The sequence below is a fragment of the Blennius ocellaris genome, assembly GCF_963422515.1.
Source record: "Blennius ocellaris genome assembly, chromosome: 3".
Taxonomy (NCBI): Eukaryota; Metazoa; Chordata; class Actinopteri; order Blenniiformes; family Blenniidae; genus Blennius; species Blennius ocellaris.
Genome location: NC_137652.1, coordinates 1,251,691 through 1,276,356, shown reverse-complemented (window position 1 = coordinate 1,276,356; position 24,666 = coordinate 1,251,691). Strand labels below are relative to the sequence as shown.

The 24,666-nt window shown below is 46.2% G+C and overlaps 2 protein-coding genes across 2 annotated transcripts; both read right to left on the bottom strand.

Moving 5' to 3' along the window:
• On the bottom strand, positions 1–11,585 carry LOC308128617 (voltage-dependent calcium channel gamma-1 subunit-like). Its single transcript, XM_080494246.1, has 4 exons — positions 10,990–11,585; positions 3,905–3,979; positions 1,701–1,847; positions 1–1,482 (listed from the first exon to the last, which is right to left on the bottom strand). Exons 1-4 carry the CDS (start codon positions 11,225–11,227, stop codon positions 1,250–1,252), a joined length of 693 nt encoding a protein of 230 aa, XP_080350372.1. The 5' UTR covers positions 11,228–11,585; the 3' UTR covers positions 1–1,249.
• A 6,294-nt stretch (positions 11,586–17,879) lies between these two features.
• On the bottom strand, positions 17,880–23,465 carry LOC308128616 (voltage-dependent calcium channel gamma-4 subunit-like; the record flags this gene model as incomplete). Its single annotated transcript, XM_080494245.1, has 4 exons — positions 17,880–18,436; positions 18,575–18,715; positions 19,445–19,528; positions 23,243–23,465. The coding sequence occupies 4 exons, from the start codon at positions 23,463–23,465 to the stop codon at positions 17,880–17,882; spliced, it is 1,005 nt and encodes a 334-aa protein (XP_080350371.1).
• Between the last annotated feature and the right edge of the window lie 1,201 nt (positions 23,466–24,666).

The following is a 24,666-nucleotide window of genomic DNA, read 5'->3' as shown; positions in this document are numbered from 1 at the left end:
TGTACGTCAGCAGTGATTCTCTTTATTTGAAACAAAACTCACACTTTAACAAATCAGGATTTAATTTCCTTTACAACGATCAAGCGTACATATTTCCAACATGCATCTTCTGCAAACGTCTGCATGCCACATTTGATGAAAAACGCGTGAAGTCGTCGTTCAGTTAAACCAACATCTTCCTCTTCACTTGTTCACGTAAAGTTCAAAGCACATTAATGGAAAGCCGAGTGTCTGTCTGGATTTCTTCTCAGGCTGTAATTTGCATGTTTCACAAACTGGACTGGATGTTTGTTCCTTGTTTCTGCTTCTTTTAAACTTCTCCTGAGCTGCGGAACACGAATCTACATTGAAGTGGCCTCTTATCTCCTTTCCTATCCACGTCTCCTTAATCCCACAAGTGTTTTGTGTGGCGGCCATAAGGACCGTCTGAATTCTCACTCCTCAGCCTCCTCGTGCACTCGGGGCTAAATCTGCAGGAGGCGTTGATTTTCAGTCAGATTTGAGATCTTTGCCAGTTTCTGTCTCTCTTCCTGCCTGCAAATGACCGAAGACGAGACGCGAACGTGAACAGAGATCGTCTTGTTTTTTTATCTGCAGCTTCAGTTTGTAAGAGGATCTGAAGGAGCACCTGCTGAAACTGAACCTTTTCCAACAGGATCGCTGCTGCAGCCTGTTTAGCATTCACACACACACACACACACACACACACACACACACACACACACACACACACACACATTCCTGATGAAGTTCCTACTAGATGGTATAAATGACTGTTTTCTGAGTGATGCCATTAAAAAAAAATCTAGATATATAAGAACACACGCATAAGAACACACTATGTACAAGATATACATTATGCAGTTAATAAAAACTAGCTACTTTGACGTCGAGCCGTTGCTGAAGGTGTTTTATTCTGGAAACATGGCGGCAGACGGCGGTCACGTGACTTCTCAGCAGGCTGGCTTGAGGCGAACGCTCAGTTCGTATTACGAACAACCTCAACGTTTTATTTAGTTTTTATTTTCAGGTTGGACAAACGGGACACGTCTAATGTTAATCTGGTATAAAAAGCTGATCGTCACACGTTACTGTTTGAGGGAAACCACATTTCCCGTCATGGCAAGGATCCAAAAATATCAGCACCGGTTTTTTTTTTCCTCCCTCTCCTCACTCATTCACCTGCTCCTGTTACACAAAGTGATCCAAACTCCTGTTCTCCGGGAGAAACCCAGAGTCCGCCCTGGTGTCACTCCACCGCCTCCGGCTCGGCGTCCATGCACGTCTCCCACGGGTTCCTGGGCATCTGGGGCATGGAGAGGATGAGGAGCGCGAAGCCGCAGAGGAAGAGGATGACGAAGCCGGCGCAGGCGCAGGCGAAGGACCAGCCGTAGTAATACTCGATCCAGATGGTGTCCTCGCTCTCGATCATGCGTTTGACCGACTGACGCATCACCTCCAGCGAGATGAAGGAGCAGAGGCCTGCGGACCGAGGAAGAGGCGCAGCGTTTCTTATCAGAATTCACGCAAAACCTCCACAAGTGGCACAACAACAGCTGCAGGACGTGGAATCGACGCTTTCCTCCGCCGCCACACTTCCACTGATCCACAAGTAGAATCAGCCGCGTTGTGACGTCACACAAAAAAAAAACCCTGCAAATGTTGAATTTCCTGAAAACGACTAAAGGAACGGAACCCACCTGCAAATGCAAAGAACATGCCGGCAGGTTTGAGGAGGTAGTCCCGGCCTTTCCCTTTGCCGGTGCAGGACCCGGCCAGACACAGAGATCCCAGGATCATGAAGGCGATGCTGAAGATGGAGATGGCTGCAGCGGAGATGTTGTACTCTGGGGAGCAAAGGAACACACTCCTCAGTCTCACCGCTTCTTCAGGATCAACCACTCAAACGTCTGAGACGAAGTGGAGGGGAATCATCAAATACGTCTTTTGTTCAACGTTTTAACCAGAAATTCAGTTATTATGTTGGAATGTGTAATAAATGCTGATGTGTGTGTCTTCAGCAGCATCCTGGAGGAGCGGGTGGGATGTGACGCCTTCGATCTGCCCGTTTCCCTGCCCAGTGAGGGGCTCTGCTCCTGGGGGGGGGGCTCCATCTCCTGCTGGCCGGGGAACCAGATCAACGATATATATATATGTATATATATGAGATCAACGCTGGATCAACACTGAGATATCACAGGTTTGTGGAACTAGTTTATATATATATATATATATCGTTGAGCTCGTTCCCCGGCCAGCAGGAGATGAAGCTTCATATATATATATATATATATGGGGGGGGGGGGGGCGTTTGTTCTCCCCGGCCGTCTCCATTAAAACCTCCGTCCACACGTCACCATGAACTCCACTCAACACCAGGCTGCAGGACATGCAGGACACATGTCAGGCCTCTGGGGGCGCTGGGACTCACCGAACACACCAAGAACACAGAAGAACACAGAACACATAGAAATGTAGAAGTAGACGACTGCTGCTCATAAACCTGTATATAATTCTAGTTCTATAGGTCTATTGCCCTGCTGCTAGCGTCAGTAGCTTCTAGTTCTATAGGTCTATGGCCCTGCTCCTCCTGCCGCTAGCGTCAGTAGCTTCTAGTTCTATAGGTCTATGGCCCTGTTCCTCCTGCTAGTGTCAGTAGCTTCTAGTCCTATAGGTCTATGGCCCTGCTCCTCCTGCTGCTAGTGTCAGTAGCTTCTAGTTCTATAGGTCTATGGCCCTGCTCCTCCTGCTGCTAGCATCAGTAGCTTCTAGTTCTATAGGTCTATGGCCCTGCTGCTCCTGCTGCTAGTGTCAGTAGCTTCTAGTTCTATAGGTCTATGGCCCCGCTCCTCCTTCTGCTAGCGTCAGTAGCTTCTAGTTCTATAGGTCTATGGCCCTGCTCCTCCTGCTGCTAGTGTCAGTAGCTTCTAGTTCTATAGGTCTATGGCCCCGCTCCTCCTTCTGCTAGCGTCAGTAGCTTCTAGTTCTATAGGTCTATGGCCCTGATCCTCCTGCTGCTAGCATCAGTAGCTTCTAGTTCTATAGGTCTATGGCCCTGCTCCTCCTGCTGCTAGCGTCAGTAGCTTCTAGTTCTATAGGTCTACGGCCCCGCTCCTCCTTCTGCTAGCGTCAGTAGCTTCTAGTTCTATAGGTCTATGGCCCTGATCCTCCTGCTGCTAGCATCAGTAGCTTCTAGTTCTATAGGTCTATGGCCCCGCTCCTCCTGCTGCTAGCGTCAGTAGCTTCTAGTTCTATAGGTCTATGGCCCTGATCCTCCTGCTGCTAGCGTCAGTAGCTTCTAGTTCTATAGGTCTATGGCCCTGCTCCTCCTGCTAGTCAGTAGCTTCTAGTTCTATAGGTCTATGGCCCTGCTCCTCCTGCTGCTAGCATCAGAGTTATGTTATCTTTTTTCCACAGATGATCCACGAGCCGGGGTTTTAGAATTTCCCCACTCTGGGACCCGTGTTAACAAAAACCTGTTTTCAGGTTCCTGGTGGGGACGGGGCCTAAGAAACATTTTAAAATATCTGCTTAGTCTCCTTGACATGTGCTTCATGACCTTTGACCCCTGTGAGGCGGCGGCATGTGGAGCTGGCTGTATTCAGGTGTTTGACATTTGGCCTGTTGACTCGTTAAAGTGTCACGTGACTCCAGAGGACGAGGAAACGTCCCGCAGTGATCTGAGATCAATGATTTTCCCATAAACTGAATATTGTGGATTTCAAACAGTCGTCAGAGCCGAGTAAAGAATCCCGTCTGACAAACGGATGAATCTATTAATTAATACTTTGATGTTTCTCTCCGCACCTGAAAAAGAAAGTCTTTACATAATAAACAAACACGTGATTTATTGTAGTGACGAATCAGCCACCAGATCAAATGCAGACGACGAACACAAACCAACCTCTCTGTGTTCTGTACTCAAAGATTTCTGCGTCCAGCCCGGGAGTGAAGTGCCTGAAGTACGTACAGTTTTCATCTGCAGGAGGAGAAAAACACGCTTCAGAAAACTTTTCAGCATCAAAGATCACACTGACACACAGCGATGTATTTACATCGCCCATCAAACACAGAGCAGCATTAATATTCATGTGGACTCGTGCTGGTGAGCGTTTAATATTAACGTCCCTGCAGCTTCTGAAGCCGACGAGTTGCTGTCAAATGTTCCACTTCTTCAGAGAAACATCCACTGAGGCCGATGTCTTCATTCACGGCTCGTACACAAAGTCCCTTCATGACTTAAATGTCCACTGAACTGTTCTAATGTACATTTTATTAACTTCCCAGCATTCAGGTCAAATGTCTTTTTGTGTAAACAGACCCAGGTAGAGTCTGTGTCGGTCAAACCTCCTGGTCAAGCTGTGGCTTTCTCTGTTTGACCGTCGAAGGGAAACGGCAACTCAGTTCCAGGTGTTAAACCTCGGGCATCTTCAAACATCAAGTCAAGCTGCGTTACGTGATCACAAAGTGCTTTGATGTGGGATTTACTCTTTGACGCTGTGCCACGCATGAAAAAGCCAAAAGCCACTCCGTGTAGAAAGAGGCCAGGCTCCTGTCGTACGTTGATTAACTCGGACGTTTGTCATGCCACGCGTTTCCACTGGGGAATGAACACATGGCCGCTCTGAACATCTGAGCACTGGTGTAACACGAGTTCGAGAAAGAAAAACAACATTGGAGGCACTAAAAAGCCGCGACACAAAGTGCTGAAAGGCGACGACACTTCTGCTCCTCCACGTCGTCTTCCCTCCGTCTCGTCGGAGGAAGACGAACATGTGCTGCTGCCTGGAATCAGAATCAGGCCAGAAGTCCAGGAGTCCAGTGGAAACCGTGAGAACAGGCTGCTGCGTTATGGAAAAAAATCATCACCACGGTTATTTTTGGGGCAATATTGAAGTCACGATTATTTACAAGATTATATCTTGGAATATTGTACAGCATTTATTGAACATGTCTTTAAAACGTATACGCGTGTACGATCACATGACCTTTGAGATCGTCTGGCGCCGTAGAAACCCTTGAAACAGAGGTTTGAACGCTGCGCGTCACATTGTTTGAGCTTTTCAAAAGCACGATTTTATGAATGAGGACAGGTCATCAATGAAGCGAAGGGGAAAACAAGAGGCGGTAACCAGGCAACAGGCGCCACTGTATTCCACGGCGTTCGTGCCGGAGGCTCGTCAACAACTTCTACGTCTGAGTCGAAGCTTGCGCTCAAAAGGAGCCGTGGAAGAAGCATTTACTTGTTTTTATTTTCCCCACAACTGCGAATGTTCCTGGTATGAAGGACGCTCACATTCACTCTGAATAGGAAATAGAAAACCGAGATTTCTTTTGAAGCGACCAGACCTCCGTCTTCTGCAGGGCGACGGAGAACGGCTGGTGGCGCTGCAACATGAAGGTCCAATGAGAAATCACTGCTATCAAACCCAAAAGCAGGAATAGAATTAGACTGCAGCTTCATGGTGTGACTTGCTGAGGGGGTTCAGGAATCTTGGCCCCCTGCGTTGGATGTGCCCCCCCCCCCCCCCCCCCCCGATTCATTAGTTTCACCAGCTGACCGTGTGGAGTGGGTCTCAAATGCTTCTTCCTCACCAGACCGAACAAACTGCTTCAAATTTTGAATTCTAACTGAAACTGAATTCACCTCGAAACTGTCGGGAAATGTGGTTGAATCCAGAATTTCTGAACGTGCAAAGAAAAATATGTTGTTGAGAAGCAATAAGTGACATTGGAGGACACCTTCTGCAAAACACCCGCACCTCCTTTTATCTTAAATCAGACCGAGACAACATAAATCAGAGGAATAATCACGTGAGCTCATGTCACTGGATCGTAGAGCTCAAGCGTAAAACCTCCATTGAAATTGGTCATTTTGAGACGGAGCATATGAAAATCACTTGTGGAGTTCCACAAGGCTCCATCCTTGGGCCTCTTTTAATTAGCATGTACAATGTCTCCTATCATAATTCAGCAGATTGTACAAGCTCTCCATCTGCAGCCTTTATATCTGATCCGTTTGTGAATAAATTGAATTAATGTGGCAAAACCTGGAAAATATGTTGAATATTGACATCTCTAAGGAAATAATAGTATTTCGGCCTCGTTCACACTGCAGGGAAACGCAAGATGATTCCGATTTGAAGCTTTAATTCAGATGTTCCCCTCCAGACCCAGGCCTCGTTCGTACGTAGAACCAGTTCTGATGTTTTTCTACTTCGACTGCTTCGTCATCGAGCTGCGCTGTGGGCGGAGATGGGAATCAAACCTGCAACCTTCCGATTGAGAGACTTTACCAGCAGAGCCGAGCCGCATCCAATAAGTCAAATCTAAAGTCAGATCCAAGACAGAAATGATGAGGAGCCGAACCTGAATGGAGGAGAACCAGAGTCCTTCCATCACTTCCTGTCACACCATCGTTTGTCCTCCAGGACAGAATCCTGTCCTCATTGTCATCACTGCTGCAGGTTTCACTCGTTTCTCTGATTCGTTTGCTCATATCAATTGAAGATGATTGAATTTTACCCACATTGATTTTCACATTTTCCACAATGTTTAGTGGCTTTTTTTCTTGACTCCTCTGTGAACGTCTGCTTTGAACTTTACAGCACTAAACCCTGAAATGCTCTTTGTTCTTGTCGCACTGCTGCCATGTTTTCCAACAAGCTATCTGCTAATGCTAAATGCTCCTATGGCCACGCCCACGTCGCCTTTTTGAGACGTGTGTTGCTCTATGTGACGTTTAAACACGTGAAAAGGAAGAAGTGCAGAACAAACCAGGGTCCATCAGTGAATTAGTATTCATGTCCTGGAGCGGCACGCTCAGATTATCACTCACACACACACACACACACTCACTCTCACACTCACACACACACACACACACACACACACAGACACTCCTTGTTGTGGCTGCCAGGCTGCTCTGACTCCACTGAGCCGGTCTGTCGTCTGGAGATCAGGTGAGTCTGCGGCATTCGCAGCGTTTCTGCCTCCACACTGTGTTGTCACGCTTTCGTGTGGCCTGTCGATTAACGTGGTCTAAGTTCGGTCCAGACATGAGATCATGTTTTCGTTTTGTTGACTGTAGTTTGGACGAGTCGTGACAGGTGGAGACGAGTGGTAAAATTAACCCACGTAAAGAATTCCTGCATACTTAAGATAAAGAAAACTCTGCTCCTGCTCTGAACCCCAAACCCCCCTGGGATCAACGCAGGCGTTGAATGCATCGCTTGCACCATGTCACCATATACAATGTCCCTTGCTGGCAGGGTCGGCTCTATGGGAGCCTATAAAGGTAAAATACCAGTGATTCCACTTCCTTTTTGGAAAATGAATCCCATCTCCAGAGACTGTAGAGTAATTTGAGCGAGCGTGTAGCCTGCAGGGGGATCTGGTGGGAACAGTCCTGCCTCAGCCATGCCGGACTCCGTCAGGCGGCGCCGTCACTCAGAGGACCGCCGGGGTGGGGGGGGGTGGGGGGGGGGGGGCGTGAACACCTGACCCTGGCGGCTCCCGCCCCGCACAGCTGAGTATTTACGTGGCCTATATTTATCACTGTGGCAGCTGCTTGCTGAGCGGTTTGCACAATATTGGTTAATAGAAATCACATTTTCTCTATCTGGTCAGTTTGGATCTGAAACAGCGTCAGAGGTCCAAGAAGAACAAACGTTACTCGGCTGACCTGAACGAAGAAGGTTCATCGATCAAGAACTTAACAGAAGATCTGGTTTTGACGCTCAGTTCAAAGTCGCAGCAGCCAAAGCTCATTGAGTAATTCTACCGTTGAACAGAATTTAAATCTAAATTACACACACTAGATGTTTTCATCTGCACTTTATCAGCAGCTGATCTAAACAACAAGCCAGCCGAGGATCCCAGCAAGCAGAATCTGACGGACTGTTTAAAGTCCTGCTTTGAATCAGGCGGCGACGCCTCTTCCAGCACACGAGGCTCCCATAAACAATAATGTTCCTATCCTAATACAGATATTAGACCTGGGGAAGCCCCCAGAGATTGATGGGTAGCCCAACACATTCACCTCCTCCTCAAATAAAGACTGACTGAAGGGAGTCTTCATCGACAGACTGTGACGACGGAACAAGAATCACTATTTGCCCAAAAATAATATATTAGATAGTTAGATAGGCTTTGACTATCTACTGTACGTATATATTTTGAAAAGTTGCAGCTCAAGCCTTCATTAGAAGAAGCATTTGGCACTCGTCAGTCATGTGAAGAATTCCCTGTACTTCTGGGTGGGTCAAGCTTATTTACAGTCATCAGCACATGGCTGCAGCCACGAACCTCCGTCAGGCATTTCATCTGTTCATCTGTTCATCTGTTCATCTGTTCATCTGTTCATCTGTTCATCTGTTCATCTGTTCATCTGTTCATCTGTTCATCTCTGCACAGCAGACAGAGTCTGGGATTCCCAAAAGCCTAACAGCCACCATCAGTCACTCATTATGGGAGTTTCCCTGTGTGAGCAGTACGAACTCTCTATCTATCTATCTATCTATCTATCTATCTATCTATCTATCTATCTATCTATCTATCTATCTATCTATCTATCTATCTATCTATCTATCTATCTATCTATCTATCTATCTATCATCTATCTATCTATCTATCTATCTATCATCTATCTATCATCTATCTATCTATCTATCTATCTATCATCTATCTATCTATCATCTATCATCTATCATCTATCATCTATCATCTATCTATCTATCATCTATCTATCTATCTATCTATCTATCTATCTATCTATCTATCTATCATCTATCATCTATCATCTATCATCTATCTATCTATCTATCTATCTATCTATCTATCTATCTATCTATCTATCTATCTATCTATCTATCTATCTATCTATCTATCTATCTATCTATCTATCTATCATCTATCTATCTATCTATCTATCTATCTATCTATCTATCTATCTATCTATCTATCTATCTATCTATCTATCTATCTATCTATCTATCTATCTATCTATCTATCTATCTATCTATCTATCTATCTATCATCTATCATCTATCTATCTATCTATCTATCTATCTATCTATCTATCTATCTATCTATCTATCTATCTATCTATCTATCTATCTATCTATCTATCTATCTATCTATCTATCTATCTATCTATCTATCTATCTATCTATCTATCTATCTATCTATCTATCTATCTATCTATCATCTATCTATCTATCTATCTATCTATCTATCTATCTATCTATCTATCTATCTATCTATCTATCTATCTATCTATCTATCTATCGTCTATCGTCTATCGTCTATCGTCTATCGTCTATCGTCTATCGTCTATCTATCTATCTATCGTCTATCGTCTATCGTCTATCTATCTATCTATCTATCTATCTATCGTCTATCGTCTATCGTCTATCGTCTATCTATCTATCTATCATCTATCATCTATCATCTATCATCTATCGTCTATCTATCTATCTATCATCTATCATCTATCATCTATCATCTATCTATCTATCTATCTATCTATCTATCTATCTATCTATCTATCTATCTATCGTCTATCGTCTATCGTCTATCGTCTATCGTCTATCGTCTATCGTCTATCGTCTATCGTCTATCTATCTATCGTCTATCGTCTATCGTCTATCGTCTATCTATCTATCTATCTATCTATCTATCTATCTATCATCTATCTATCTATCTATCTATCTATCTATCTATCTATCTATCTATCTATCTATCTATCTCTCTATCTGTCAGTCAAACAGCCTATAAAGTTTATTTTGAGACGTTCAAAGAAAGGAGAGCCGTCGTTCAGACAGCAGAACTCATGAGACCAAATAACTGTGGTGCACCTCAGAAGCAGAATAATTAATTCTGCAGTGTAAACACATTCTATCACCATAACAATCGACAGGCAAGGAGCTTTACAGAATCGTTGCAGGACGAGTTTGGTCTTTATGTTTGTTTGATGAGAAGCTCAATAGAAATGAAATGAGCTCAGCTCGCCTCTTCTTCTCCTGGAAACGTTTCTTTATATGGTCGAATGTCCATTAAAACCAAAATACCGCTGAGTTGATACTGCTTTTTTCTTACGATCCATTGTTTTTACAAAATCACTCACATTTTACAACTCGGTTTATTCTTTATTCAGCTGTTTGGAAACTCCGCCTGGCAAAATGGTTTTCAAGGTTTGAGTTCGGTTCCAGACTATTTGCATCATGTGTTATGGAGGCATGTGTTTTTACACTGGGGTGTGGGGCCAGCATGCTTTACGGCGTGGCAGCTGCTTTTATTAATAAATCGATCGTGAGAAAGGAGGGACCGAGCCGTGGTGTTTGATTACAATCTTTTGAGACTGTGGCTCTCAAGCTTGGGTTGGAGTTGTTTGATCAGTGGATCCACTGTGGTTTGAGTCCGTCTCTATGGCGCACGGAGCATTTTAGACTATGGGTTGATCAGTATGGATGTTCTCGTATGGCACCAAAGGACAGATGGCAGCTTAACGCCTTGCTGTTGTCTGGTTTAAAGTGCTCGTTGCTCTCTTGCCTCCAACTATATTTATACACAATATACAACATTCATTTTCTTCCAGTAAGTTTCTGATATCGATGCTTTAATCAACGAAACCTTATTTGCACAGCTTCTTTATGGAGCTCTTCATAAAATGGAAATTGGTCACTTGAAGCACAAACGAAACAAAAAACCAATCCATTTTAAGTTTCCGGTGTGAAACGACTTTTTAGAATCCAGCTAAAAGACGCCACGTTGTTCTTGTGTTGCACCGGGAAGTCCTATGACTGCCGAGCCCACATCAGGACCTCTATTCCTGGTGTTTTCATCCTAGTGAGCTGCACCTCTCAGACACATGATTTTGCTGCAGCACAGTGAGAACTCTGGTTTCAGCGTCAGTCGGCCACACAGGAGGAGAAAACGCCAGACAATCTTCCAGCTCGAAGTCAGATTTGCTGACGTTTCGCCTCTTACCTCCCGGCAGGCTCATGGGTCCGCAGCCGTGGCCCTCCTTGTAGCTCTCTGAGCTGATGTAGATCTGCTTCTTGCACAGCCTCCACAGGCCGAAGTGGGCCGCCTCGCAGGTCTGGTTGAGCTTCTCCACCCGCGGGCTCAGGACGGCCCAGTGGTCCGACACCACGGCCGTGAACATGCAGGCCATCCCCACCAGCAGCACGGAGATGGTGATCTTGATCTTGGTGCGCTTGTGCATGTTTCTGCTCACTGAGTAACCGTCCTCTGGTGGAGTTCAGACAAACGCAGACGGTCTTTCCCGTGTCCTGGAGTTTGTTTCCTCGCCGGCTGCTGAAGCTCCTCAGAAAACCCCCCCTGTGTTTCCCTCCGCACCCAAGACCCGTGTCTTCTCTCCTGCAGTCGCAGACCTGTGCTGGTGGTTGGAAAGGAAAGGGGCCAAACGGCAGCGTCCTACTTTCAGTCCCGGTTTCCCTCCTCAGTACGACTGGCCCAACCAGTGAGGGGCTGCAGGTTTAGAGACTCAGCTGCTGAGTTGCATCAGGGAAGTTGATGACCAGACGCTCTACGGTGTGGGGACGGCTGCATGTGTCGCTAGGTGTTTTCTTTTCTCTTTTTTTCTCCTGAGGGTGCTGGGTGCTATAAATGTGACTGGTGAGTCAAGTTGTCAGGCTGTCCTCTTATCCGGTTTCACTGCCGGCGGGTGGTGGGGGGGGGGGGGCCCAACGGGCCAGAATCAGGAGGCCGACGCAAACACTTTCTTTCTCCTCTTTTTTACGTAGAAAAACCTTGAAACTGGATGTTTCCAGTGTGCCGAGGAGGCTTTCCCCGGCGTCAAGCCTCCATCCATCAAGAGTGGTCGTGTTCTCGCTCGCCACCTCACCTCAACACTGCCTCGCGGGCAGATTTGTTTCTGTAAACAATTTAGAAGGAGAAAGTCGACGTGTTTATAGAGAGTTAGAAGTTAAGATCGGAGTCACTTACACAAAACGCTGATGTTTACCAGACATTTCAACAGGTGGAACGGCTGAACATGTTTACAAGACTGTCTCCATTTCATTCAGAACAACTTCATCAAAAGTTGTATTTTCACATTGGAAAGGGTTCATGTTTACTCTTATATTTGAAAAGCCAATCTGTATATCACCATTGTTGTTCATCACATCATATGTAAAGTATATAAATCTAATGGAAACACAAACCAATGAACAAGGATAAACTAAATATCAGGGAAAACAAACAGCGTGCTAATCTCTTTCAGCACTCACTGGAAATCCAGTTTGTTTTTTCACTATCTATCTATCTATCTATCTATCTATCTATCTATCTATCTATCTATCTATCTATCTATCTATCTATCTATCTATCTATCTATCTATCTATCTATCTATCTATCTATCTATCTATCTATCTATCTATCTATCTATCTATCTATCTATCTATCTATCTATCTATCTATCTATCTATCTATCTATCTATCTATCTATCTATCTATCTATCTATCTATCTATCTATCTATCTATCTATCTATCTATCTATCTATCTATCTATCTATCTATCTATCTATTAGAGTGATGGACAGAATGATAAAGAAGTGTGTAGATGTCCCCTCCAGTCCGTCTTAGTGTGAGACTGAATGTCTCATTGAATCAATGATCCAGTCTCTCCTCCTCGTCGCGGTTCAGACGGACGACTCCGACCAAAACGTCTGTCCTGACAGCCGTGACCTGGTCCAGACCCACCATGAGGCTGAGGTCCTCCAGAGACCCTGTGGTCCAGACCAACCATGAGGCTGAGGTCCTCCAGAGACCCTGTGGTCCAGACCCACCATGAGGCTGAGGTCCTCCAGAGACCCTGTGGTCCAGAGAGAGACCCACCATCAGGCCTCCCCCTGTGTTCTGAAGCTCTCAGCCTCGTCCCCTGCAGTCACAGGGGACAGCAGCTTTCATTGATCATGGTTTTTCTGGACGGCTTCTCGACTGCGGGATGTGAACTTGTCCGCTTCACCGTCCCGGCGTCTCCGCTGCCGCGCTGCAGAGTCACTGGCCTCCGTCGGAAGCCGACTGTTCAGTCAAACGTCTGTCATGAAAATGCAAAATGTCAACTTCTGACAGTTTTCTTTACAGCTCTGGTCAGTCAGGTGATTTCTTCCTCCAGTGTTTAACACTTTTGGCTGAACACTGTTCACACCAATATGAACATTACACCACTGAGTTGTTTGTCCACAGATCACATTTGAAAATCTTTTTTCTTTAACTCTTCCCAGTAGTTGAATTTGGTTTAAAAAAAGAAGAAGGGGAAATGCAGTTGTAAAAACAACAAAACATCTCCACTTGCGGATCATTTTGATTATTTCATAGGAATCCATAACGTTTCTCCTCTGAAGCCTCTTCAGGTCTGAAGACGACGGAACGTCCAAACAGCAGCAGAGCCTGAATGTCTGAGGTTTTAAAAGAGACAGGAAACATGTGTCACCACAATACTCTGACATCTGTCACTCAAACAGGAACATATAAGCAACATAGATCATTTTCTAAGTCATTAGTTTGAGACGTAAGCTTATCAGAGGCCACCACACATCTGTGCACCTCCTCCTTTCCCAGTCCCTCCATCTTCTGCACCTCCTCCTTTCCCAGTCCCTCCATCTTCTGCACCTCCTCCTTTCCCAGTCCCTCCATCTTCTGCACCTCCTCCTTTCCCAGTCCCTCCATCTTCTGCGCCTCCTCCTTTCCCAGTCCCTCCATCTTCTGCGCCTCCTCCTTTCCCAGTCCCTCCATCTTCTGCACCTCCTCCTTTCCCAGTCCCTCCATCTTCTGCACCTCCTCCTTTCCCAGTCCCTCCATCTTCTGCACCTCCTCCTTTCCCAGTCCCTCCATCTTCTGCACCTCCTCCTTTCCCAGTCCTTCCATCTGCTGCACCTCCTCCTTTCCCAGTCCCTCCATCTTCTGCACCTCCTCCTTTCCCAGTCCCTCCATCTTCTGCACCTCCTCCTTTCCCAGTCCCTCCATCTTCTGCACCTCCTCCTTTCCCAATCCTTCCATCTTCTGCACCTCCTCCTTTCCCAGTCCCTCCATCTTCTGCACCTCCTCCTTTCCCAGTCCCTCCATCTTCTGCACCTCCTCCTTTCCCAGTCCTTCCATCTTCTGCACCTCCTCCTTTCCCAGTCCCTCCATCTTCTGCACCTCCTCCTTTCCCAGTCCTTCCATCTTCTGCACCTCCTCCTTTCCCAGTCCCTCCATCTTCTGCACCTCCTCCTTTCCCAGTCCTTCCATCTTCTGCACCTCCTCCTTTCCCAGTCCCTCCATCTTCTGCACCTCCTCCTTTCCCAGTCCTTCCATCTTCTGCACCTCCTCCTTTCCCAGTCCCTCCATCTTCTGCACCTCCTCCTTTCCCAGTCCTTCCATCTTCTGCACCTCCTCCTTTCCCAGTCCCTCCATCTTCTGCACCTCCTCCTTTCCCAGTCCCTCCATCTTCTGCACCTCCTCCTTTCCCAGTCCCTCCATCTTCTGCACCTCCTCCTTTCCCAGTCCCTCCATCTTCTGCACCTCCTGAACACCACCCAAGGTAAACAGGCCCTTAAACCAGAAGCGACTCCAGCCTTTTCCCTCCATCAAGAATTTACTCCAAAAACTCAGACTTTGCTTCAGTTTATCGTCCTGTTGTCACCAGAGGCATCAAACGTGGTTAAATCATCATTGGATATGTGATTTAAAATCCTCTTGACCTCCTGTTCCTTGGTGTGTCGTAGGACAAGAGGAGGGTGAAGCTCCAGCTGCTGGGGATAAATTCGGCCTCAGCACAGTGACAGATGCCGTCCTAATGGACGCCTGCGGTTCCTGGATCAACTGTGAGGCACTGATATCAACAGGCAGCGAGGAATCGAGCCCCCTGCTGGGAAAAATGTCCAAAAAGAACTGTTGGGGGGGGGGGGGGGCACGGGGGGCTTCCAAAGGGGAAATCAGCTCTGACTTTACATACATTTTATTCTCATGGCAAAGTACCTGCTGTGCCAATAAATACAATGACAACTTCATATTAAACTTGTCAAATTGGACGTGTTGCACAATAGAGGGACCTGCGGTCCGGTGTAATGTACTGGGATGTGTGCATCTATGATAAATATTGTCGTTTACATCTAATTGAATAGTGGTTTAGTGGTTGGGACTCTATTTACCAGCAGGGTGCCTGGTTCGATTCCAGGTTCAAGACCACTGAGTGCACAGGTTTTCTCTATGTGCTGTGGCTTCCTGCTTTAAAGACATTATAACTGAGACCACATCTGTATTCACGTGTGGGGACTGGTGGCCTACCTTTCAAAATAAGATCATGCAGATGAAGGAAAATAGGTATGGATCTAAGTTGCAATAGCAATAGAGAAGGTGTTTAGTTTCATTTGGAGATTTTTTTTAATTTTGTGTCTGTGTTCAGTTCATTTGGTTCATTATGTTTCCTCATACCAGACATTATAAAAATGACAGTAGATGAAAATATCAGTATCAAATCCAGGGAGTCTTAACAGCTTGGGCGACGGGCAGAGCGAAGGCGGAAGAAGAACTGATTGAATTCAAGGCTGGAATGGGAAACAAGATCGTCAAAGCAGTTTGGAATAACAGAAATACATCACACGCATGCAGAATGGGAATGAGTCTATTCTAGTTGGGGGCGTCCACCCCGCCACCACCTCGCTGTCTTGAATGACAGCTGCAGCTACAGGCTCTGCGCCCTCGACGCTCTGGAAGTTCCAAGTCTGGATGAACATTTGCCAGGACGTCAGCTCAGTGGTGCTGGTTTTCTTTTCCACTGGACTGCTGAACGGCTTCACAGCCTCGTCCACCTCGTGTCGTCACCGGAAACCAAAATGTCCTTTACTTTTGAGAAGTTAGTTTTAATGACAAAGTGAAGTTTCATCGGTACACAAGATTTATTCCTCATTTTGAAGATGGATAAGTAAGTAATGATCTGTGAGTTAGAAGACATTTTCTAATCAGTCAATTATTGAATTAAATAACAGATGAAGTCCACATGAAGAAAATACAAACTGAAAAGAAGCTTTTTTAATGTTGCATTTAAATGTAATTTCTATCTATCTATCTATCTATCTATCCATCCATCCATCCATCCATCCATCCATCCATCCATCCATCCATCCATCCATCCATTTAATTATTCATAGAGCAGATCAAAGGAGATCAGCGCCCGTTGCCATGGAGACGCTCCCTGTTCAGTGTTTCGCAGTGATGTCGCTGCCTGGCAGGCTCGTTAGCATTGATATGAGATTTCTGCATTGTTAAGTACAGAAAACTTGGTGAAAGAAAATATGCTGAGCTACACAAACATGTAAAGAGGCTCATGCGATGGTTTCAATATGTTTGTTTTTTATTTTGTTTGCCTACTAAATCGTGTTTTTTCATTTGACGTCACCCTGACGCAACAATACAGATGTTTGGAGGAGATGGTCTGGACTGGACAATGAGCAACACACCCCATGTTTCTGATGTACCGTCGACTATCAAACATAAGAAATGGACATAAGTCCACTTTATGGCGGCAGGACTTAACCATGTAAGGCGAGGGTATTCCAACGGACGTGTGGAGGCTGAATTTGATGAGCGTGAGAAGAGTGAAGACCAGAATCAGGTTAGAGATCCAGTTGATGTCAGGTGACAGGTAGAGATTCAATGGATGAATAAAAACAATGCATACCGAGAAACACATGATCCATTCAAATGTTTTGTGTCCGTATTGTCTCCTCCCAGCAGGGGGCCGTCTGCTGAGGAGAATGAACATGGACCTTTTATATCAGAGCCTGGTTTTCCACCCAGGCCCACATGGAGCCACAAGAGTCCACTGCACTGAACATCCAGAACGGCAGGTTGGACTCTGAACGTCAGGAGAGACTCTGTCTTGGCGAGAAGTCAGCCGAGTGTCTCGGTAGCTGATGGAACGTTGTCCTGCGTCTGAACCAGCCGACACACAAGCACCAGAACCGGGAGTTGTTCCTCAGTGTTCCTCTCATCGTTGCTCAGGAAGGAATCCACTGGACTGCTTCTGTTCACGGTAGCAGACGAGGGTCTGACCCCTCATTGCACCGCACCACAACAACATGTACCATCAGTCATAGAGATCATCAGTAGGGTCTCACGATGGCCGGGCCTCCGCTCAGTCTCCGTGGTGAACAACTCAACGCTCGGTGAATTCTGCTTCACAATGAAGAGGACGAGCCGACATCTGAGGATCGAAAAGCGACGTGGCTATGAACGCTATGAGTTCTCGACTTCTCTGACGATGATTTGACTTCAGCAACTGCAATCGACCGCCGGAGTTCCTGCTTAGTGATCGATGGTCCTGCAGTGGAAATATTTGAGTTTGACCAGAAATCCTCAAATGGTGGCTTAGAATCAATACAAGCATACTTGAAACGGGACATTTGTTGGTTCTAATCCCACTCAGAAGTCACTGCTGTGGGTCCCTGAGCAAGAACCCTTAAGGCCCAGTCCCCTGGTTGCTAAAACAAGGCCATCCTGTAGAAAACCAGATGAACGATGCAACCCTGAAGCGAGCAGACAGTCCATTCATAAATCCTTCAGATCCAACGTTCAGAACTTTACTGCTCTAAGTAAATGGTACAATAACTCTCTCATGCTGATGCTTCAATGTGCATCCCTATTTCAAATATTAACAGAAAATAATATCTATTGAGTCATATCATACAAAGGTAATTTGATTAATTTTTTTTTTCCGCAGAATGAAGTACTGGCTCTTTCTTCTTTTCTTTTTTTTGAATAACAGAGGAGTATAAAAAAGAAAACTAATTCAGAACTGTGACGTTGCACCAGTCCAGTGGAGAACCTGAACCCAATGTGTTCCACCAACTCAGTAGTTTGCTCCTGACCTCACACCGGCGTGGTTCTCCTGTTCACGCCGTCGCTCACGTCTTTCTGGAAGCAGTTATGGACTTGTAAAAACCCAGAGTCTCTGTCGGGGCTGTAGGGCCGGGCAGACCCACCCCCGCCCTTCAGGGGGTCCCTGCTGAGGGCGTACAGGGAAATATCCCCCATTGGCAAGCCCCTCGCCAGCCCTCCTGCCCCTCTGCCTCCCCCAGCCACCTTCCTCCCCACCGGGGAAGGCTCACGTGACGGGTCGGTCGACCTGGAGCTGGAGCGCGAGTGCCTCCGCCGGTAGCGGTAGCTCGGTATGCGGGAGTACGGCGAGGAGGACGAGGTGGTCTTGATGAAGTCGCGCTTGGCTCGGAAGCGAGTCTCCCTGTTTTTCTCGATGTACATGTTGACGGCGAGGACGCCGACGGACTCCGCCACGATGAAGGAGAGGGCGCCGAAGTAGAAGGACCAGCCGTAGTTGTACTGGCTCTTCTTGTCCTCGTCCTTCTTGTCGCTGGGGTCTCCGGCGTTGCTGGAGATGTAGACGATGATGCCGATGATGTTGCTCAGGCCTGAAGAGAGGACGCAGGAACGGAGGGGTCAAATAGGCAGAGATGTGACTGCAAAGGCCATTTATTGCTTTGACTTTGCGACGCTGCACTCGAGGTTTCGGGGTGTCTAGGTTGAGTATAATCAGTCATGTCCTCTACCTGCCGCCACGAACAGGATGCCCGCGCTGAGCAGGATGTTGTTCCGGCTGCTGTAGAGGCGTCCGACTCCGACACAAAGGCCCCCCGACAACAACAGGATGGTACTGAGAATTGGGAATAGGCTTGATGCACGAACAATACCTGGACACAAAAGACAGGAACAGAACAGTCGGGGTTTTTCAATGGAGCCATCAATACTTTGACATCCAGCGCCTGTAGCCGTTAGTATGAGTCAAATATTTTTACAAAATCATGAAACAATACCAACCAATCTTCGAGAATGAAATCAAAGGTTTTCTAATATACAAAAGCTGTCAATTCACCTCCAATATGCCATGAAATGAGTGTGTGTGCTTCTTCCCAAAGGAACTCTACCAGTGTTTCCGTTCAGTGACTGACGGTGATCAAAGATATTTCCACAACTTGTCTATCTGAGCTGAAGTCAGGGCAGTTTGCTCTAAACTTGCAACATGTACACCTGGAACACCGTCGTTACAATCCAGGATCCAGAATGTAGGCGAGGATGAAAAACTAAAGACTTCCACGTGAGAGAAGCAGTAAAAAGAAACAAGAAAACATTTGTATTTAACATTATGACTAATGCAGTTCCTTTCATTCTCCACCATTTTATTGTTTTTTATCACGACGTGTTGATCAGATTAACGGGGGTTCGGTGAAAACTGCCCTCATGTTGGCCCCGGCACTCAGAACACTTCATCACTTCCTGTCATGACATCAGGCTTTAAAGGGGAGGGGCCGAGACGTCAAGCCACATTAAGTGCACTTGTTAGAACTTCATCACCACTCGGGGGGGGGGGGGGGGGGGGGGGGGTGAGAAGGACGATGGACGATGTGGTTGCATCGACTTACGTAAGATGTACTCTGAGCTGTCGGTATCGTAGTCGTTATCCTCCGGGAAATGATTGATCCGGAAACAGCTTCCTTTGTTGATCCCTGTGGAGAAGAGTAATCCCAGAGTGAGTGTAACTTGCAGCAGGAAGTGTGTAGGGGAAGGAGTACCGGCGTGGAAAGACTATGAAGGGAAATATACACTAACAAACTCCTGTACGTCATATTTGCTCGTGCACACGTCAACATGCTAGCCGGGGCTGTTTTCCACCGTAACGTCTGAGTGAAGATAGAACACCGTCGCTGGGATTTGACGGATGTTTCACCGCAGAGCTCAGAGCCACTGAACACGCCGCTTTTTGAAAATGGCTCCCAAGGAGGACCATTTTGAGATGTTGGTATGAAGACGAGGAGGAACATGTTACCTTGGTGAGTAATTTACTCTACAAGATTGGTTTGTTTTTTAGACGTCCAGTGATAAACCCTGACGGTATCAACTTTTCTAAAACAAGAACCAATAATATGGAGCAGCTTTCATCACTTTCACATTTTCCCTTACATAAATACATGACATCAACTTTTACACCGACTTTAAAGTCTTTATGTTGCCTTGAAATGTTGAATATTTCTTCTGGTGCCCTATGAAGGTTTACATGCAAAATAAAGTGGATTAATTGAATTATAATTATCGAATTTCACGATGCTCCATTTTGTTTTTTTCTATTCGTGAAACAGATAAGTTGTAAAAGATGGCCGAGCCTTTCTTTATTGTCGAAGTGCATCTGGAGCCGAACTGTCGTGTTTCTACTGCGAGACCCTTTGAGGACAGACGGTTGTGGATTCCAGGTCCTGGAGTTCTGAAGGCCTCAGACACCTTCTAGACAGACGGTTGTGGATTCCAGGTCCTGGAGTTCTGAAGGCCTCAGGCACCTTCTAGACAGACGGTTGTGGATTCCAGGTCCTGGAGTTCTGAAGGCCTCAGACACCTTCTATTCAAAGACCCGCCCAGAAAAGATTCCCTCCACTGTTAAAAGAACAAAACATTGGATCCATCGTGAATGTTGAAACGTTCCAGTCGGAATTCATGGTCGGACTTCGTCGTTGTCGCTGCTTCCTTTGTTATGGGGACAGTCTGTCGGCAGCAATGGAGATGTAGATGTAGGGGAAATAGATGTAGGTGTAGGGGAAATAGATGTAGATGTAGGAGAAATAGATGTAGGTGTAGGAGAAATAGATGTAGATGCAGGGGAAATAGATGTAGATGTAGGGGAAATAGATGTAGATGTAGGGGAGATAGATGTAGATGTAGGAGAAATAGATGTAGATGTAGGGGAGATAGATGTAGATGTAGGAGAAATAGATGTAGATGTAGGAGAAATAGATGTAGATGTAGGGGAGATAGATGTAGATGTAGGGGAAATAGATGTAGGTGTAGGAGAAATAGATGTAGATGTAGGGGAAATAGATGTAGGTGTAGGAGAAATAGATGTAGATGCAGGGGAAATAGATGTAGATGTAGGGGAAATAGATGTAGATGTAGGGGAGATAGATGTAGATGTAGGGGAAATAGATGTAGGTGTAGGAGAAATAGATGTAGATGTAGGGGAAATAGATGTAGATGTAGGAGAAATAGATGTAGATGTAGGGGAGATAGATGTAGATGTAGGGGAAATAGATGTAGATGTAGGAGAAATAGATGTAGATGTAGGAGAAATAGAGGCAAGTGAGCTTAAAATGTCACTGAGCAAGAAGTCAAACAGCCTGTTGTCTGAATAAAGCCCAACAAGTCCAGCAGAGTCCAGAAGAGTCCAGAAGAACCAAGAAGAGTCCAGAAGAACCAAGAAGAACCAAGAAGAGTCCAGAAGAGTCCAGAGGAGTCCAGAAGAACCAAGAAGAGTCCAGAAGAGTCCAGAGGAGTCCAGAAGAACCAAGAAGAGTCCAGAAGAACCCAGAAGAGTCCAGAACAGTCCAGAACAGTCCAGAAGAGCCCAGAAGAGTCCAAAAGAACCAAGAAGAGTCCAGAAGAGTCCAGAAGAGTCCAAAAGAACCAAGAAGAGTCCAGAAGAGTCCAGAAGAGTCCAGAAGAACCAAGAAGAGTCCAGAAACCACATGTGGCTTTGGGACACGGTGGTGAACAGAAAAACTGCAGGATTTGCGTGTCGGACTGAATGTTTGGTGAAAGCAGGTCTTTTCTTTCAGCAGCAGTCAGAAGTTCCTCGTTCCTTCAGCCAGAGTTCTTGTTTTCAACTTGACTGTCTGCAGAACCAGATCTCACTCTGTTCCCTCACAGTTGCTTTTCCACTCGTGCAGGTTGTTCAGTTCATCCTGAGACTCCCCTCATCTCCTCTGCAGGCTGAACAACCGGCCGTCATGTGTGCCACCAAGCCTTCCTGTTCTCACAACCGTCTGTGGACACACGTGTAGAAGAAGGCTGCTGGATTGTTGAATTAATTTGTTTTAAGTTGTATTATCTTGATCACAATGTGCCAGTAAAGCATGGAAATGTTTTCCGAGCTTCGTTCTTTCTGTGTAAAATGATCGATCTCATTGTGGCATGAGAAAACCAACACAACCTTCCATCCGTGGTCTTTTATAACACTTCAGCCAACTGGGGGTCGCAGATCCCAGCTGATGGCACATGGAGGCAGGATGCACCCTGGGAGGATCACCACGTCACAACACAGCAAGCCACACGTCACACGTCATGCCTCCATCATGCACCGCTTCACCTCCTGGTTCCCAAAGTGAGAAAGTGAGAACTGAACACTGGGCTCTGGGAGAAAAGCTGCATGGAGAGAACATGGGGGACTAATAGAGACCCCCTGTGGTGGTTTATGTAGAGTGGAGAACACAGGTCATGTTGCATCAAGTCGTTTCTCAGTCCGTTCAGCACCATGTGGAAGTGGACAGCGCCGCGCTGGACGCTTCCTCTCAACCGGACAAACCGGCGACTTCACCGATCTGCTTCCTCCCGGGGAAGAGCTGGAGCTTCACGTCCACAACAACAACAACAACAACAACAACAACCGCGAGCCGCTGCGGCTCCTCGTTGGTTTGCTGAGGATCCGAGGAAAAGCCGCCGAACAGCTGAGAAAACCACGAAATCTCCAGGAACAACAAGTCGAGTTGTTCCAACAGCTGAAAGTTCTTATCGTGGAATTTGACGGAAGGAGTTTCCAGGGAAACCACGAGGACAAGAGATTCTTCACCGTTCGGGAGAATTTTTATTGTTTAAGAAAAGAAAAATAAAGGTTGTTGTGTTTCGCTGGATGTCGTCATCTGACCTTTTCTCCCTCTGGTGAATTAATCATTTACGAGGAATCGGATGCAATCGATTCAACACACACGCGCGCACGCGCGCACACACACACACACACACACACACACACACACACACACACACACACACACACACACACACACACACACACACACACACACACACACACACACACACACACACAGTTTAAGTCACTTAAATGCTGTTATTTATGCTCATTGCGTCAATTGCTGATAGTTTTATACGAGTCATTCTATTTATTGTTGTTGGTGTGTTGTCATTTCACAAACACGTCATTTATTTGTTATGAAGATACCTTTTACCCAAATACAGACAATATAAAGGTTTAATGTATTTGTTTTTTTTTCTTAGTTGAATTTCCTTGCCAGCATAATGTCACTGCATGTATTTCCACCTCCAAACCGAGCAAATTGAAGAAATGCCGGCTCGGCACCAGTCTGACCGCAAACACAAAGAGTTGATTTTAGAATTAACAGGAAAGTTAGACACGGACTTATCGGACTTTTCTTTCCTTTTACCTTCAATACAACAGATCCTCCAAAGCCCCGAGTGCGTCAGGTCGCCTTTGACTTTCTTATTCTGCAGCTGGGTTTCGTCGCTGGTTGCGTTGGTGGTGTTGCAGATGTACGCGCGGGAGTACAGCCAGTAGTCGGTGCCGATGGCGATGGTCATGAGGCTGAAGGCGGCGAAGGCTCCCACGACGGCCAGCAGAGTCTGCACCCCTCGGTCACACCATGCCATGGCGTCTCATGCTGTGCGGAGCCTCTTTACGCGCGGGGCGAGGAGCGCACCGTGCCGCCGCCTCACTGAGACCGAACCGTGCCACTGCCCGAGTCCTGCTCCTCGTTCTCTCACACTTCAGTCTGACTTCAATCCAAGTTGCAGAGCCTCGTACGAGCCCAGCTTCAGGCTTCAATCGTGGATAAACTGTCGGTCCTGCCACAGGTGGGAATGGAAAATAATTTAAAAAAAACCAGAACAATCTGAAACTTATAATCCTTGAAGAGGTTTCATGATGGACTCAAAGAACACGGATCACCTCAGTCGATCGGGAAAACTGCGATTGTTCACATTTAATTGCAGGGTGTGATGATGGACGTCCAGACCACACCTTCCTCTGCTGCAGCCAATTGGACACGGCGACGCTCACCGCCGGTCGAAGGAGCGGAATTACAGTGACCGTTCTTTGTGCAGTGATTGTGGATGACACGTTGACATAGACCACTTAACGTGAACAGATTGTCCACTTTGTTAGTTGCATAACATTGGAAATGATTGAAAAAAAGTCTCACGTCCAGATTAAAAGAAGAAAACGCACCTGGAAGCACAATCAGGACGAGGAGGAACCAAGCCGGACTCAAGGTTCCATCAAAACCAGGTTTATAGTGGAAACAGTCCAGGAAGCACCAGGAAACAAGTGACGAGAGGGTACCACACACACACACACACACACACACACACACACACACACACACACACACACACACACACACACACACACACACACACACACACACACACACACACACACACACACACTGCAGGAGGTTAGAGAGATATTCGATGATCTTCTGAGGGTTTGAACGTTAAAAGGATCACCAGTGATGAAGCACATCTGGAAACTTCCATCCAGAGTCTGAGGCGACAAGCTGCTCATAGAAGAAGAAAGAAATCATTCACGTCATGTTGATGAGTGATGGAAATCAGTTTTATATATATATATCTACATTCAAACCCTTGGTTGTTTGCATTTGGCCCCCCTCCTTTTCTTTCTCCTCACACAAATAGAAGAGTGTTGGCAGACGTCCTCATGAGGCTCAATCTTTGACTGAGTCGCTTCCTGAGGCCTGCAAAGAGGCTAAAAAGAAGACTTTGTGTTGGTGTGTGTGGAGGGAGGCTGGGAACTGGACAGGAAAGTAGAGACAATGAGAAGAAAATGAAT